Source organism: Zea mays, chromosome 2 (genome assembly GCF_902167145.1).
Source record: "Zea mays cultivar B73 chromosome 2, Zm-B73-REFERENCE-NAM-5.0, whole genome shotgun sequence".
Taxonomy (NCBI): domain Eukaryota; kingdom Viridiplantae; phylum Streptophyta; class Magnoliopsida; order Poales; family Poaceae; genus Zea; species Zea mays.
Window position 1 is genome coordinate 207,803,766 of NC_050097.1, and position 18,580 is coordinate 207,822,345.

Genomic DNA, 18,580 nt, shown 5'->3' on the forward strand with positions numbered 1-18,580 from the left:
TCATAATGGTCTTCTTGCTTTTCTTGATAGAAGATAGGCGTTGGTGACACTCAACCCCGACGCCAGCAACACGCCTGCTGCGCCTAGGAGTAGCCACCCGCCCCCAGGCAATTTTTTCTTTCTAAGGGGGTTGGGGTAGGGTTCTCCAACACAACATCGACCTCTTTGGTAATACTGGACAAGAACTCGGACACCCTTGAGGTTGAAACATCAACAGCAGAAGCCGGTGGTTGAGACGAAGAGCTCCCCAAGGCTGTTTCCTCAACCCTCCTCGCTCCTCGGCGTCGCCGAAAGTAAACTTGAATAGGTTTTGTCGGAGGAGCAAAGGAGGGGAGGTGGCAGCCACAGGAGACTCCCTGGGAGGCAATACCTCGCAGGCAGCCATAGAACCCAAATCTCCAGCTAAAACAAATACCTGTTGACTTCCAATCTGATTGTGATCCTCATGACATCTGTTCATCTGCCCATTGCTAGGACATTTAAGCATAGAAAACTACCCACCCCCCTGCTGACTTCCAATATGACAGAAATCCTCAGGACACCCAATCATCTGCCCACTGCCAGGGCACTCATGCACTGAAAACTGTCCACCCCCTTGCAAGCTGGAGCACTCGGCAGACCTGCTACAAACCGGAACTTGTTGATGGACCATTGTTGATACCAGCGGGTCAGAGACAGCGCGGGAAGAAGCCACATGACTGTGATTTTGGATCTGGACATCAACTTCTCTGATCTCCACGTTGCTGAATTCCACCAGCTCAGCCTCAGCTAAGACCTGAGAATCAATCTTCCAACCTTCAGAACATTCATTCGGCTGATCCCCATTTCTTACTCTTGGGCCTATCCGGTCGTGAACTGAACGACGCTCCGATCTCTGACCCCCTATCATGATGTTCCTGAACAAACTCATGGGAAGGCGAGATGAGACGCCTTCTACGAGGAGAGTGATCCTCATCATCAGGATCCTCAGAACGAAGAACTGGACCGGAGCCATCCTGCCGGAGAGTGATCGAGACCGCAATATTCACAGAGTAAACCAACACTCGTTTTCCTGCAGGATCACCCTCAACAGCAAAAGGAGGTTCTACAATCCAAAGCTCTTTAGAAGAAGGAATAGCAGAAGGGTCCAAACACCACGCGGAGCAGCGGAAAACGGCCACATCCTTCAGATTCAAAGTATTAGGGTGGACTTGATGTATCCACGCAAAAGGGTTTAGTAAATGATCCACGGTGCTTGTCTCCCAAGCATGTATAGGAATTCCCTGGAGCTCAACATTGATCAACACCGGGAGTAAGGCGCCCCTGGACTCCATGAGACGGGACCATTTCTTGCAAACCACAGAAAAAGACCCAGCTCTGAGAGTAGCCCATCTACCAGCCAACTCCTCTACCTTGTCACGACATGGGAGGACAAGAAGATAATTTGACGCAGAAACCCGCCGCAACACCAGAGAACTAGCTTCCATTTCCAGCCTTGGGGCAAGCAGATCAGCTATCTCCGAAACCCGGACCGAAGACCGATCGCTGATCACAGTCACCATTACCGCGTATTGAAGATCATCCTCTACTCTCGTCATTTGGTGGCTCCATCCCATGATACACGGAGGAACGTGGTGCACTGGGGTTACCAAAGCAGCGGTGGCCGCCATGCGGACTGGACGATCCGAGGAAGATGGAGGTGGGGCACCTGAAGGTTTTGCCCTGGAACGTCGCTTCCTAACCCGCTTTCTCTTGGGGCGGACGCCAACCGGCAGGGGAGCACTGGAGATGCAACCAACAACCTCATTCCCACTAGCCTGCGAAGGACTATCCCCTGACGCGTCCACCCCGGAGGAAGGCTGATGAGTGATACGCCTCCACATCTGCCCAGAAGACTTAGTCGACGGCAACAGCTTCAGCTTTGGACGAAAGGCCGGTGGGGTGATTCTCCTCCAGACCGAAGCTCTTGCCTCAGGTCGAGGAATACCGCCCCACAGCAAGCACTGGCCGAGACGTCCGAAGACGGGCTGATCCTCCTCCAGACCGAGCCCTGAGACTCAGGTCGAGAAGGATCACCGCACCCCGACGACGACCTGGCGGCAGAAATTCTCCGCCAGACAGGAACTTTGGCCCTCACACACTTGTAGGAACGATGCCCAAGCTCACGGCAGCGGAAGCATCTAGTCCTCTTCAAACACTGGAAGGCGAAGTGCCCCTGGGCGAGGCAGTTAAAGCATCGCCCGACGAGGTCCAACGGCACAGCTCTCTGACGTTCCAACTTCAAGCGCTGCCTCTTCGAACGCCTGGATTCCACCACAGTCCAATCATCTCCGCATGCATCCTGAGAGACCGTCAGGCCAGGTCGCGAAGACTGCACCAGACCGCTCTTCTTCTTCTCCGGGGACCTCTGCGTTGGGACGCACAGCAAATGATCGCTGCCTGCCTTCGAAGCTAATACAACAGGCTGAACGGCCACCACATCACGGTAGAGCTTGTGAAGCGACTTCCGCCAAGAAAGGCTATCTGAGCCGCCAGCCGGCGAACTGTCCTGCCACCTCTCAAGTCGTGAACGACCGCACGAGGCCCGCGTGGACTGGGTGGGGGAAGGCTGGGAGAAAACCGGCACCGGAGAGGAAAAGAGGAGGTCTGTAGGGGTGCTGATGGTGGCCGCCGGGCCCGGAGCAGACGCCGGCGTGGGGATGGAGGCAGAGGAAGCGCCGGGAAGGGAAGGGGAAACGCCAGGAGGCGGACAGTCGCCAGGACGTGAAGCGTCCCGAGGACCCATCCTATTACCAAACTTTCTTGAAAACAAATATCATGTATGGCTGGTGTAACCCTGCTACTGGGATCTCCAGCCTATATCAACTATCATCTCCATACAATCTCAAGCTGGGAGATATACAGAGAAGTTGAAATATCTGTAGCTGTAGGGTGCAAGAACAACGCCACATCATCTGCATATATCGAGACTCTGTGAAGCCTTTTCCTTCTTGACAGTTGTTGGAGTAAGTCTGCTTCCTCAACTTTAGAGAAAAGAAGGCCAAAAACATCCATAGCGATGATAAATAGCATCGGGGAGAGAAGATCTCCCTGTCAAGCCCTCTTCTATGCTTAATCAGCTTACCTGGGACACCATTGAACAACACCTGAGTATTGGAAGAGGCTAATAATCCACAGACAATGTCTCGCCAGATATGTCCAAAACCCATCTGCTGCATTACTTCAATTAGGAAGGGCCAAGAGACAGAGTCGAAAGCCTTTGTTATGTCCAACTTGAAAAGCAGTCTAGGCATGTTATGTTGTTGGAACAACCTTGAGGTTGTTGCACTAACATGAAATTATCCTGGATGAACCTTCCTTTTATGAAAGCGCTTTGATTTGGGGAAACTATCTCATAAAATCTTTTTGCCAGCCGATTAGCCAGGATCTTAGTAATCAGCTTTGCAAAACTGTGCACTAGGCTTATTGGACAAAAGTCCTTAACCTGATCAGCTCTACCTGCTTTTGGAACCATTGTAATATATGCCGTGTTGAGTTTACTGAAATGATCAAACTCTCTGCTCCAAATAGCAGCCAAAGCAGCCATAATATCATCTTTAATAGTGCTCCAACAGACCTTATAGAAGCGTCCAGTGAACCCATCTGGACCTGGGGCCTTATCTGAAGGTAGCTCACTGATGGTTTCCCATACCTCTTGTTCTGAAAAAGGAGAGTCAAGAGTAGATAGCTCTAAAATATTGTGTTGCAATGTTTCATTTATGTAAAAACTCGGCATGCAGGGGGTAAGACAACCCTTGAGTATTGTATTAAGAAGTAGACTTTCTCACGCAAGTCGACGTGAGAACCGTAGCCCATGTGAGAACGATCGCGACCTGGGTTGGGCCTTAGACCTATGCTTTTTTATGGGACATACAATTAGATTTTTTAACCCCAGCCTGAAATTCGCTCTCATGAGGAGTTGAACTTAGGACCTGAGGAGTACTACTCAGATCACCTAACCAACTCAGCTAGAGGGCCTTTCACATGTTTTCATGTATGTAGTACTCAACAATTCAGTTTGAAATCATCAAACTAAAACTATACGAGACGAAGATGGCTCTCGCTCTCGTCCCCACCCCCGCTCCTGCTCCTGCCCACTGCTCCTTCGTTCGCCGCCATGCACCTGATGCTCCATTGTTGTCCTCGCTGGCTGATATCATCTCGTCCCAAGCTTGGGGGGTGTCCCCTGCCTCCTCTGTGGTTGTGGGGGGCTTTTGTCCTTGGTTCCTACTCGATGGCTTCCCCATTTAAGTGGGATGGTCGTGGCGGGTTGCTGGCTAGTGACTTGGAGTGTTCTTCTGGTAAAGCTTTTGAACTTTCGGTTCTAAGGAGACTTGGTTCCTCGGTTCATCATGCTTCTTCATCGCCTTCGGGATCCTTTCTTTTGCTCGCGGTTTTTTGTCGTTTTACCTTTCGCCTTTCTGCTGAAGCTGTTAGTCTTGCCTTACACTCGGTTCTCGGTGGCTCTCCGGCGGTTTTTCATGTTGTTGAAGAATCAGACCGACACTTTTGGTTCTTGGTAGCCTCCACGAAAGTGGGTTTCATGGTGCTTGATCTGAAGCGCATCCTCTCTGAGATCTTTGATATCTACTTTCATCTATAGAGGAATGGTGGTCCCAATTGGAGAAAGGAGTATGCATTCTGGTGTAGAGAAGATGATAATTAATGGACTGTTGCTAAACGCAGGAATTCTAATCTTCCCAAACTGGTTTCGTTTGCTAAGAATTTGGTGCAAGACACCAATCAAGAAGCATCATCCTCTGAATCATCCTTGAAGGTTTGGTTCTAGATCGGCTATAAAGAAGCTTAGCTCTATGTAATATCTCAGATGATAATGGCCAGTCTTATTTTGTGCAAGTTGGGGAATTCAAATGCTTTGTTACAAACCCCAATTTCTCATCATTTTCAAATTCAAATTTGAGTCTTTGGTTTGGCTCTGCTGGGAGCAACAGTGCACCTGCCCTTGCCTTGGTTCCTGTTCCGTCTATCTTCTCTCAGATAAGTCCCTTGGGGTTTCGTGCAAAACACTTCCTTCGTTTGCAAGGCGTGTTATCACATCGCAGGGGCATTCCGCGGTGGCTGTGGCCCCCAGCCTTGGGACTAGGGCCACTCATGGCAAGTCTTGCTACCGGTGTTTTTCGTGCTTCCACCTCGTCAGGATCTGCTTGAGTCCGGTCAGATGTCGCCGCTGTCTTTCGCTAGGCCACTATGAAAAATACTGTAACAATAGGCGTGTGCAACCTATGACACGACTACATTGGAGGCCCAAGGTACATCACATTAATGAGTCGGCGGCAAACAATGATGATTTGGAAGTTGCTTTGGAAGTTGTTCCCCACACTCTTGAGCAGCCTGCAGTGCCTCCGGCAACCGGTCCCACGGAATCCACTGGTTTACCTTTTACATCTTGACGTTGACAACTGTTCAGTTCTCTCTGAGAAAACCCCACCAACTTCTCGCTCTCCTCGCCTGGGGTTTTCGCCACGAGCAGTTTGGCTTTGCAACCCTCCCGTACCCCGATCATGGCCAACTTCCCTGCTGATTCTAGGCCTTTCATCCTGCCAGAGTTGGTGCTTGATGATGGCGGCATCGATCGTCGTTCGCGGGCGCTTGTTCATCTTGCGCTTGGTCAAGAAGCTCGTCGCGATGACTTTGTCATCGCGACTGATGTTGAAGGAGTGGTTCAACGGTTCAACCTGTTGATGCTGGTATGTGGGTTCATCAGATTCAGGATTTTATTGAAAATGACCTCAAACTCCACTCTATCAGTTGCTCGGCTCATCCGTTTGGGTTGGGCATTTTTGAGATGGGTAGCCTTTTTCAGGACATACTCCTTTCTGGTGACATCTACAATATAGAAGACACACTGGTTCAAGACAGCACAAAACTTTAGAGAAATCATGTACACCAGAAAATGTTGGATCCTGATGCTGGGTTTTCTGGCCACTCAGATGAATGTGTGCATTCATCAGGTGGTAGCTTCTTTTGGTAAGCTACTGCGATGGCACAATAGCCCACGGATCAAATCTTATGTATTGGTTAAATGTCTTTACATCTCAGCTCGTGAGGTTTCCAGAAGTGTTTTGCTTTCTTTTGGAGATGATAACACCGGTCTGGGATGTTCATGGTATATATCCATCTACTTCCTCACCTCTGATGATGGCTGGCAGCTCGGAAACAATGATGCTATTGCCAACCAGGAAGATAGCATCTCTCCTAATGGTAACCCCCACCCCCTACCTGAGGATGACAATGATGAGGATTTCCTGCAGGCAGGAGATTTTTCATCGAAAACATGGTCAATCAGAACATGGGTGGTCTTCAAGAAGCCCATGGAGACCCTATTTGGGACAATGCTGTGCTGAACATGGGACCAGCAAATGGCTGGCCTCTTTGGCCTCAACATCCTCAACCTGTTTCTCTGCACCCCGCTGCTCAAAATCAGTTGATGGTGGACCCTGATGACAGGTCTGAAGATGTTAACTCCAGTTCCTCGTCCAGCAACTCTCTTGTCAGGAGAAGAAATTAAAACAGACTCCCATACCGACAAGCTGGGGAGTTTTCTCTATGGGGAGCTTTTCCCTTGTCCTTAAATCTGCAGTCTTCGAAAATGCCAGCGTGGGTTTCTTTATTTGTTTCGGAAGGTTTGAGAAAGCTTCTTAGTCAGGCCATGCCACATCTTCAGTCTTCCGCATGGTGGACAAATGCAAGTCTCACTCACCACTTCTTGGGCTCTCAAAACAACATAGCCGGTTGTTCCTCAGTGCAAATCCAGGCCGTGGAAGAAGATTCTTAAATCCCATGCCTGATCTTGGCACTGCCAGCTCCTATGGCTTTGGAAGATAGTCAGCATGATGCTTATTTATCTGAACAATAGTTCCTGTTTCTTCCAACCCTAACTAGGTGCAATTGTTTAGATAAAGAAGCTTCATGCTGACTATCTTCCGAAGCCATAGGAGTTGGCAGTGCCAAGATCTGCCTATCCAGTTTCTTTTGTACTCCCGTATTAGCTTGTTTTAATAAATAAAGTTGTGCTGTAGGGGTCTCCCTTATAGCTTTTCCTTTCAAAAAAAATCAGTTTGAAATTTATCCTAGATGTCAATACACAATATACAAGCAGCGAACTGGCACTGTTTATCATGTGCTGAGTGCTGACAGCGATATTTTATTTTTTGAAACATCAAAGATAAGTTTCAAACTGAATCTTTGTGGTAAACTTACCTTTAGGTGTACTACAAACATTATTTTTCTGATGATTTTTTGAAACATTTGCAACATGATATTTTAGCTAAAGAGGACGACATCCCTCCTGTGCGCCATACAATCTTCGTTCTTCATAATGACAGCTGTGACTAATATGTGTACATTTAATGGGAATATGTGAGCACTCAAAATTTATTGACTGAATGTGATTTGCATTGTGGACACAGCCGTACAGCAACTTGCACTGTAGTTGCAAATAAAGCATTTGTTTTGTAAGTTGTTCAAACATGTCACCAAAACGATTCCTGTGTGTACCGGTGCCTCGGACTGGGCTACTAGGATTCACATGCATTAGGAGTCAATTTTAGAGTATAGAAGGATATGGTTAATAGAAGTCTTATACTCTTATGTTTTCCTCCCTAGCTCACATGGATATCACAATATGCATAAATACAATTTTCCTGTGTAATATTGCACATTCTGAAATTCTGTATGAATTGTTACTTTTCATTTACTGATGTCCTTTCATGCTTATCTTCCAACTGTTTAATATGTTGCAATGATTTGCTGTGTAGGGCTCTGATGAGGGAGATGAACCAAAGAGAGAATATACAGCAGCTGGACTGGTCTTGAAGGAAAAATAGTATGCCATCCTCTCCACTCTCTCCCTCGTTTTCTGTCATGTGTGGAATTTCGGCCATATGCTAGCTTGCAAAGGTGCAATTTTCATCTTTAGGCACTGATCTGCCTCTGCTTTTGACAGTGGAAAGCTTCGAGCTAGACAAAAGGAAAGGATTGCGCAGCGACACATTATCAAGAACTATGCTGTTGATAATCTTGAGGAGTTCATGACTCCATATATCTCTATTGCTAATGAACCTGCTGAAAATCCTTTGATAATCGTAGAAGACCCAAGTTCTTCACAGCTATGTGGTGCTAAATGTTTCAGTGAATCAACTGGAGAAATGAGGCAATCCTCCAAGAAATCAAGGAGATATTCTGAAATCCCTCAAGATCTTTATGCCAGAATTCCTGATAACGCTGCTTCATCCAAGGACAACTCAAAGGCCACCGATGTCTTCAATCCAGGGACCCCAAATCACCTGCTACCTGTACTTGGCCTTTGTGCTCCAAATGCTGATCAGGTGAACTCATACAAAAACTCAATTTGTGCACCAAGCATAAAGGAGCATAAAAGGGCCAGTGGTGACGTAGTCAACAAACAACTGTCAACTCCCGCTGACCATTCTAATGAGCTTAGAAACGAAGTTCAATCAGCTTCTGATAAGGTCATCTTTCCTGGTGCATCTGAGGAAGCTTTGCGAAGGATAAGTAACATGATCCCAGATAATTATTTTCCCTTCAGTCATGTACGTCATCTTTCTTAGTTTGGCACTCGGACCATTTAATTGTTCGTATAGTTACTTTCTTTATCATTCTTCTTAGGGCATTTGTTTCGTAACAAGTAAAAACTTTTAAGATAGTTTCTCACTTTCTTATTTGTTTATTATTTACAACGTAGCTCAACTGTTGATATTTGATTTATTGGTAGCATTAACAGAGCAAATAAATCATTCTCAAGGGGAGCATACCTAAATTTTTCTTATCAAGTAAAGAGCAGTATTGTCAAGCAGGAAAAATAACACTAGTTCTTACTGTGCAGATTCCTCCTATATCAGGGAAGGCGGTTGATCCTGTTGAATATATTGGAGCTTCGAATGCATCATTTCAAGGGAAACTGGGTCTTCCAAACTTCAGTCTGGAAGACAACACTCCACTTAAGCATATTAAGCCTATACCTGATATATTTCCTTACCTGTCACTGGGTGCTCATAAGGATTATATTCGTAGTTCTGTCCCAGAGTTGCCAGATAGTTCATTATTACCAAACTTCATGGCAGATATTGCTGGTACTTCAAAGCAAAAATCATTCATGTCTGGTCCACTTCCTGGGCTGGGTCTTAGCCCAGGACAACCAATCCATTTGACTATGCCTGATAATCACAAGAAAGTCTTGGACAACATAATGATGCGTGCTCAGTATGCCTCAAACAAATTCTTGAAGAAGAGATCAAAACTAGATTATTGGTCAGAGGATGAACTTGATGCTCTGTGGATAGGAGTTCGTAGGCATGGAAGGGGAAATTGGGATGCTATGCTTAGAGATCCAAAGTTAAAGTTTTTGAACAACCGAACTAGTGAAGAGCTGGCCTCGAGATGGATTTTGGAGGAGCAAAAGATTATAGATGAACCTATGTCTGCAGCCACAAGACGTTCTAACTCAACAGCATTTCCTGGAATATCTGATGCAATGATGTCTCGGGCGCTCAATGAAAGTAATTTATCTAAGATGAGGATGGAGCAGCCTAAATTGCAGTCCCACGTAACTGATATTCAGTTAGGTTCGAGTGATATCCTATCCAGATTTCCTCATGTTGAGGCTCCTAATTACATTAACTCAGGGGAGGGTGGCCCACCTCAGATACCATGGCAGGATTTCAAGCATAGATCAAGTTATGGTGGTGATTTTCCTGGCGGTGCATTTGACAAGTTGGAGAAACCTGATGTTGGACTGATCCCGCCATTTATGCCTAATCCTTTCATGACTGATAGCATTGATTCACTTCCCATAAACAGAAAAAACAATAGTTCCATTCCGCGTAGTGAAATCAGATCAAGTTCTCGTGAGAACATTCTTTTTTCTGGTGTTTCGGATGGACAAATCAACTTGCTTCATGAGATGCAGCGTCATGTGAGGTCAGGCAAACAACCCATTGAGATAAAGCTCAACCACATAGACCACTCAAATCCTCAGCTTGGTAATGCTAGTGACCTCGGAGGTTTAAAATCAAACAAGTTACCTCATTGGCTTCAGGAGGCTGTACGTGCTCCTGCTTCATCTAAGCCACCTGAACGTGGGCTACCAGCAACTGTCTCAGCAATTGCTCAGTCCATGTGCCTTCTTCTTGGAGAACAAGAACCATCAATACCTCCATTCTTGATCCTGGGAACCCCTCTTTCTCCCCCAAAAGATCCAAGGATTAATTCAAAGAAGAGGAAACTCCGCAAAGCTCATCAATCTACCTCTCATGTAGGTGATTGCATCGCTACCCAAGCACCCCCATCCGTTAAAGCTTCAGCTGCTCCTCTTGCTGTCGATTGCAATGATGGTGCGCCTTCACTCAACTTGAACTCTGCATTGCTGTCATCTTCAGCTGTAAGCAAGAAGCTAGATGAGTTACCTCCCACATTTAAAGAATCAAACCAAACCATGGATGGTTCAGAAGCTGTTGCAGGCAAGTTGGAGGCTCCTGAAATTGGTTGTCAGGTAACTGGTTCCTCTCCAGTAGATGACAAAGCTAGAGAATCTTCAGGATCACCAGTGAAGGATACTCCTGATGCTGGAGTCAGATTGCAAGGATCAGATAACTCAGCTATGGCATTTTCTGCACTCCCACTTGAAGCACCTGTGACAAGCAGCAGAGCAGAGCCTGTGGCATGTGATGGCAGTGACATGAAAGAGGATATTCCACTAGACGCTGAAAGCAACGGGAACCTGGAGGAGCGATGAACTGGCTCCTCTTGTGAACATGGATGCATCACATCAAGTATCTGCTAAAACGTCAACGGAGATTGGATGAAATGTTCTCAGATGAGCATTAGACTTGAGCCAGTTAGCTCGACATTCCTTTCTCTTCCGTTGAGCAGAATACTGGGATTTTCCCTCTCCCAATGTTTCCAGTGTTGATGATCTCATGTTGTGTAATGCTTTAGTGCAGAGTGCAGATAGGATAAAATTCAACGACAAGTGGTGCTTCTTAGCAGTAGTTGGGCACTAGTCCGTCGGGAGCAACTCTTGGAAACCTGTATACAAGAAATGTATATTTTTGCTAACATGGTGTTGGTTGGGTGTGTAGACTGTAGACCGCTATTCATTTATTTATGCGTATATGGTTCAGTAATTTGCCGTCTGTCTAGCGGTCGCTGTAAGAGTAGACATGGTGATGATAATACCTCGCCTTGAGTGGTGGCCTGATAGAACATGAAACTCACTTTCCCCAGCTGTTATTGTTTGATAATTGTAGCGGATGCCTTTATGGTTGGACTAAAGAGAAAGCTGAGATGTTGTGTTTACTTCGCAAAGGAGAGTTTTTACTGTTTTTGTGGGAAACCCTATCCCTCACAAGGGGTTGTGTAATGTATATATAGACTGAGTTAGATGAGTCAGGCTTATTACACAGGGGTGACACGGTAAATACACGTGGTAAACTCCAAACCCTAAACAGGTACTTTAATACCCCTTGCAGTCGCAAATCTATCATGTATAGATATTGAGATTGGATCGAATGTCTAAAAATACACTCGACGATAATTACTTGGTGAAGATGTCGGCGAACTGCAGCGTGGTGGGGACGCTGAGAACTCGAATGTCACTGGCAGCGACACGCTCGCGGACGAAGTGCAGGTCAATCTCTACGTGCGCTAGTGCTGTACGGGGTTGGTGGAGAGGTAGATTGCGCTGACGTTGCCACAGTAGACGAGGGTAGCGCGCTGAAGAGGGCTGTGGAGCTTGTGAAGAAGGTGACGCATCTAGGAGGCTTCGACCAAGCCGTTGGCCACAACGCGATACTCGGCCTCTGCGCTGGAACGGGAGATGACGGGCTGCCGCTTGGCCCAGGAGACGAGGTTAGCGCCCAGGAACACTGCATAACCGGAGGTTGATCGGCGTGTGTCGGGACAGTCAGCATCAGTGTACACCACGAGCTCCAACGTCGGGGATGGTCGGAGAAGGAGGCCGTAGAGGTAGTGCATGATCCGTTTGAGAGTGGTGAGATGGGGCTCCCGCGGGGTGTGCATATACAAGCACACCTGTTGGACGGCGTAAGCGATGTCGGGCCTAGAGAAGGTGAGGTACTAGAGTCCGGTAAGACATTGCATCGGCGACCGAGGGTCGTTGTCCTCAGAGAGCTTCGCCTGAGTGTCGATAGGCGTGGAGCAGGGCTTGCAGTCGGACATTCCAGCCCACTCGAGTATGTCGATGGTATACTGGCGCTGGTGAAGGAAGAGTCCCTGGGACCGGTGAAAGGGAATTAGGCTTATACCTAGTCCCTAATTAATTTTGGTGGTTGAATTGCCCAACACAAATCTATTGGGCTAACCAGTTTGCCTAAGTGTATAGATTATACAGGTGTTAAAGGTTCACACTCAGCCAATAAAAAGATCAAATTTTGGATTCAACAAAGGAGCAAAGGGCCAACCGAAGGCACCTCTGGTTTGGCGCACCGGACTGTCCGGTGTGCCACCGGACAGTGTCCGGTGCACCACCGGACATGTCCGGTGCACCAGAGGACTCCAACGCAAACTCGCCACCTTCGGGAATTTCCAGAGGCACTCGCGCTATAATTCACCGGACTGTCCGGTGTACACCGGACAGTGTCCGGTGCGCCAAGGAGGAGCGGCCTCAGGAACTCGCCAGCTTCGGGAAACTCCAACGGATAGTCCACTAAAATTCACCGGACTGTCCGGTGTACACCGGACTGTCCGGTGCGACTCCGGAGCAACGGCTATCTCCGCGTCAACGGCTCTCTGCCGCGCATTTAATGCGCGATCTACGCGCGCAGAAGTCAGGCGCGCCCATACTGGCACACCGGACAGCAAACAGTACCTGTCCGGTGTGCACCGGACACCCAGGCGGGCCCACAAGTCAGAAGCTCCAACGGTCAGAATCCAACGGCAGTAATGACGTGGCAGGGGGCACCGGACTGTCCGGTGTGCACCGGACTGTCCGGTGCGCCATCGAGCAGACAGCCTGCCAACGACCACTTTTGGTGGTTGGGGCTATAAATACCCCAACCACCCCACCATTCATTGCATCCAAGTTTTCCACTTCCCAACTACTACAAGAGCTCTAGCATTAAATTCTAGACACACCAAAGAAATCAAATCCTCTCCATATTCCACACAACGCCCTAGTGACTAGAGAGAGAGATTTGCTTGTGTTCTTTCGAGCTCTTGCGCTTGGATTGCTTTCTTCTTTCTTGATTCTTTCTTGTGATCAAACACTCACTTGTAATTGAGGCAAGAGGCACCAATTGTGTGGTGGCCCTTGCGGGAAGTTTGATTCCCAAGTGATTTGAGAAGAGAAGCTCACTCGGTCCGAGGGACCGATTGAGAGAGGGAAGGGTTGAAAGAGACCCGGCCTTTGTGGCCTCCTCAACGGGGAGTAGGTTTGCGAGAACCGAACCTCGGTAAAACAAATCCGTGTGTCACACTCCTCATTTGCTTGCGATTTGTTTTACGCCCTCTCTCGCGGACTCGTTTACATTTCTAACGCTAACCCGGCTTGTAGTTGTGTTTATATTTGTGAATTTCAGTTTCGCCCTATTCACCCCCCCCTCTAGGCGACTTTCAATTGGTATCGGAGCCCGGTGCTTCATTAGAGCCTAACCGCTCGAAGTGATGTCGGGAGATCACGCCAAGAAGGAGATGGAGACCGGCGAAAAGCCCACTACAAGCCACGGGAGCACTTCATTGGAAGAGTCCCGCACCAAGAGGAAGGAGAAGAAGAAGAGCTCCTCCAACAAAGGAAAGGAGAAGAAATCTTCTTCGCACCACAAAGAGAAGAAGGAGAGATCTTCCTCCCACAAGCCACATCGGAGAGGAGACAAGCACAAAAGGATGAGGAAAGTGGTCTACTACGAGACCGACACTTCATCAACATCGACCTCCGACTCCGATGCGCCCTCCGTAACTTCTAAACGCCAAGAGCGTAAGAAGTTTAGTAAGAACCCCCTACATTACCCTCGCATTTCTAAAAATGCACCTTTACTTTCCGTCCCATTAGGCAAACCACCAACTTTCGATGGTGAAGATTATGCTAGGTGGAGTGATTTAATGCGATTTCATCTAACCTCACTCCACAAAAGTATATGGGATGTTGTTGAGTTTGGTGCACAGGTACCATCCGTAGGGGATAAAGACTATGATGAGGATAAGGTGGCCCAAATCGAGCACTTCAACTCTCAAGCGACAACAATACTCCTCGCCTCTTTAAGTAGAGAGGAGTATAACAAAGTTCAAGGGTTGAAGAGCGCCAAGGAGGTTTGGGATGTGCTCAAAACCGCGCACGAAGGAGATGAGCTCACCAAGATCACCAAGCGGGAAACGATCGAGGGGGAGCTCGGTCGGTTCCGGCTTCGCAAAGGGGAAGAGCCACAACACATGTACAACCGGCTCAAGACTTTGGTGAACCAAGTGCGCAACCTCGGGAGCGTCAAGTGGGACGACCACGAAATGGTTAAGGTTATTCTAAGATCTCTCATTTTCCTTAACCCCACTCAAGTTCAATTAATTCGTGGTAATCCTAGATATACTAAAATGACCCCCGAGGAAGTTATCGGGAATTTTGTAAGTTTTGAGTGCATGATCGAAGGCTCGAGGAAGATCAACGAGCTTGATGATTCCACCACATCGGAAGCTCAACCCGTCGCATTCAAGGCGACGGAGGAAAAGAAGGAGGAGGCTACACCAAGTCGACAACCAATCGACGCCTCCAAGCTCGACAATGAGGAAATGGCGCTCGTCATCAAGAGCTTCCGCCAAATCCTCAAACAAAGGAGAGGGAAAGACTACAAGTCCCGCTCCAAGAAGGTTTGCTACAAGTGTGGTAAGCCCGGTCACTTTATTGCTAAATGTCCATTATCAAGTGATAGTGACAGGGGCGACGACAAGAAGGGGAGAAGAAAGGAGAAGAAGAAGTACTACAAGAAGAAGGGCGGCGATGCCCATGTTTGTCGGGAGTGGGATTCCGACGAAAGCTCAAGCGACTCCTCCTCCGACGAGGACGCCGCCAACATCGCCGTCACCAAGGGACTTCTCTTCCCCAACGTCGGCCACAAGTGCCTCATGGCAAAGGACGGCAAAAGGAAGAAGGTTAAATCCAACTCCTCCACTAAATATGAATCATCTAGTGATGATAATGCTAATGGTGAGGAAGATAATTTGCGTATCCTTTTTGCCAACCTTAACATGGAACAAAAAGAAAAATTAAATGAGCTAATTAGTGCCATCCATGAAAAGGATGATCTCTTGGACTCCCAAGAGGACTTCCTAATCAAGGAAAATAAGAAACATGTTAAGGTTAAAAATGCTTATGCTCTAGAGGTAGAAAAATGTGAAAAATTGTCTAGTGAGCTAAGCACTTGCCATGAGACCATTAACAACCTTAGAGATGAAAATGCTAGATTAATTGCTAAGGTTGATTCTCATGTTTGTATTGATTCAGTTCCCGATCTTAGAAATAATAATGATGATTTGCTTGCTAAGATTAATGAATTGAACGATTCTCTTGCTAGTCTTAGAGTAGAAAATGATAATTTGATTGCTAAGGCTAAAGATTTTGATGTTTGCAAAGTTACAATTTCCGATCTTAGAGATAAGAATGATATATTACATGCTAAGATTGTTGAACTTAATTCTTGCAAACCCTCTACATCCACCATTGAGCATGTCACTATTTGTACTAGATGTAGAGATATTAATATTGATGCTATTCATGATCACATGATTTTAATTAAGCAACAAAATGATCATATAGCTAAATTAGATGCTAAAATTGCCGAGCACAACTTAGAAAATGAGAAATTTAAATTTGCTCGTAGCATGCTTTATAATGGGAGACGCCCTGGCATTAAGGATGACATTGGCTTCCAAAAGGGAGACAATAACAAACTTAATGCCCCTCCTAAGAACTTATCTAACTTTGTTAAGGGCAAGGCTCCCATGCCTCAGGATAACGAGGGCTACATTTTGTACCCTGCCGGCTATCCTGAGAGCAAAATTAGGAAAATTCATTCTAGGAAGTCTCACTCTGGCCCTAATCATGCTTTTATGTATAAGGGTGAGACATCTAGCTCTAGGCAACCAATCCGTGCCAAGTTGCCTAGAAAGAAAACTCCTAATGCATCAAATGATCATACCATTTCATTTAAAACTTTTGATGCTTCTTATGTGCTTACTAACAAATCCGGCAAGGTAGTTGCCAAGTTTGTTGGGGGCAAACACAAGGGGTCAAAGACTTGTGTTTGGGTACCCAAAGTTCTTGTGTCTAATGCCAAAGGACCCAAAACCGTTTGGGTACCTAAAGTCAAGAACTAAACTTGTTTTGTAGGTTTATGCATCCGGGGGCTCAAGTTGGATACTCGACAGCGGGTGCACAAACCACATGACAGGGGAGAAAAAGATGTTCTCCTCATATGAGAAAAACCAAGATCCCCAAAGAGCGATCACATTCGGGGATGGAAATCAAGGTTTGGTCAAAGGACTGGGTAAAATTGCTATATCACCTGACCATTCCATTTCCAATGTTTTTCTTGTTGATTCATTAGATTACAATTTGCTTTCCGTTTCTCAATTATGTCAAATGGGCTACAACTGTCTATTTACTGATGTAGGTGTTACTGTCTTTAGAAGAAGTGATGATTCAATAGCATTCAAGGGAGTGTTAGAGGGTCAGCTATACTTGGTGAATTTTGATAGAGCTGAACTCGACACTTGCTTGATTGCTAAGACTAACATGGGTTGGCTCTGGCACCGCCGACTAGCCCATGTTGGGATGAAGAATCTTCATAAGCTTCTAAAGGGAGAGCACATTTTAGGATTAACAAATGTTTATTTTGAGAAAGACAGGATTTGTAGCGCATGCCAAGCAGGGAAGCAAGTTGGTACCCATCATCCACACAAAAACATCATGACGACCGACAGGCCACTGGAGCTCCTACACATGGACCTATTCGGCCCGATTGCTTACATAAGCATCGGCGGGAGTAAGTACTGTCTAGTTATTGTGGATGATTATTCTCGCTTCACTTGGGTATTCTTTTTACAGGAAAAATCTCAAACCCAAGAGACCTCAAAGGGATTCTTGAGACGGGCTCAAAATGAGTTCGGCTTAAGGATCAAGAAAATAAGAAGCGACAACGGGACGGAGTTCAAGAACTCTCAAATTGAAAGCTTTCTTGAGGAAGAGGGCATCAAGCATGAATTCTCTTCTCCCTACACTCCACAACAAAATGGTGTAGTGGAGAGGAAGAATCGAACTCTATTGGATATGGCAAGAACCATGCTTGATGAGTACAAGACTTCGGATCGGTTTTGGGCGGAGGCAGTCAACACCGCTTGCTACGCCATCAACCGGTTATATCTACACCGAATCCTCAAGAAGACATCATATGAACTCCTAACCGGTAAAAAGCCCAACATTTCATATTTTAGAGTCTTTGGTAGCAAATGCTTTATTCTTTTTAAAAGAGGTAGAAAATCTAAATTTGCTCCTAAGACTGTAGAAGGCTTTTTACTTGGTTATGACTCAAACACAAGGGCATATAGGGTCTTTAACAAGTCCACTGGACTAGTTGAAGTCTCATGTGACGTTGTGTTTGATGAAACTAACGGCTCTCAAGTAGAGCAAGTTGATCTTGATGAGATAGGTGAAGAACAGGCTCCATGCATAGCGCTAAGGAACATGTCCATTGGGGATGTATGTCCTAAGGAATCCGAAGAGCCTCCACATGCACAAGATCAACCATCCTCCTCCACGCTAGCATCTCCACCAACTCAAAATGAGGATGAAGCTCAAGTTGATGAAGTAGAAGATCAAGCAAATGAGCCACCTCAAGATGACGGCAATAATCAAGGGGGAGATGCAAATGATCAAGACAAGGAGGATGAAGAGCAAAGGCCGCCACACCCAAGAGTCCACCAAGCAATACAACGAGATCACCCCGTCGACACTATCCTCGGCGACATTCATAAGGGGGTAACTACTAGATCTCGTGTTGCACATTTTTGTGAGCATTACTCGTTTGTTTCCTCTATTGAGCCACACAGGGTAGAGGAAGCACTACAAGATTCGGATTGGGTGGTGGCGATGCAAGAGGAGCTCAACAATTTCACAAGGAACGAGGTATGGCACTTGGTTCCACGTCCTAATCAAAATGTTGTAGGAACCAAATGGGTCTTCCGCAACAAGCAAGATGAGCATGGTGTGGTGACAAGGAACAAAGCTCGACTTGTGGCCAAAGGATACTCCCAAGTCGAAGGTTTGGATTTCGGTGAAACCTATGCACCCGTAGCTAGGCTTGAGTCAATTCGCATATTATTAGCCTATGCTACTTACCATGGCTTTAAGCTTTATCAAATGGACGTGAAAAGTGCCTTCCTCAACGGACCAATCAAGGAAGAGGTCTATGTTGAGCAACCTCCCGGCTTTGAAGACAGTGAGTATCCCAACCATGTCTATAAGCTCTCTAAGGCGCTTTATGGGCTCAAGCAAGCCCCAAGAGCATGGTATGAATGCCTT

At 46.6% G+C, this 18,580-nt stretch overlaps 1 protein-coding gene across 2 annotated transcripts in view; it reads left to right on the forward strand.

The window, feature by feature from the left end:
* LOC103647692 (protein CHROMATIN REMODELING 4) overlaps positions 1–11,358 on the forward strand; it is a 48,262-nt gene extending 36,904 nt beyond the window's left edge. For both annotated transcript variants that reach the window (XM_008672203.4, XM_035965463.1), the window contains 3 exons: positions 7,797–7,864; positions 7,985–8,591; positions 8,885–11,358. In XM_008672203.4, coding sequence (XP_008670425.1) covers positions 7,797–7,864; positions 7,985–8,591; positions 8,885–10,792 — 2,583 coding nt within the window. In that variant the 3' untranslated portion in view covers positions 10,793–11,358. The remainder of the gene's footprint in view (positions 1–7,796; positions 7,865–7,984; positions 8,592–8,884) is intronic.
* The last annotated feature ends 7,222 nt before the right edge of the window (positions 11,359–18,580 follow it).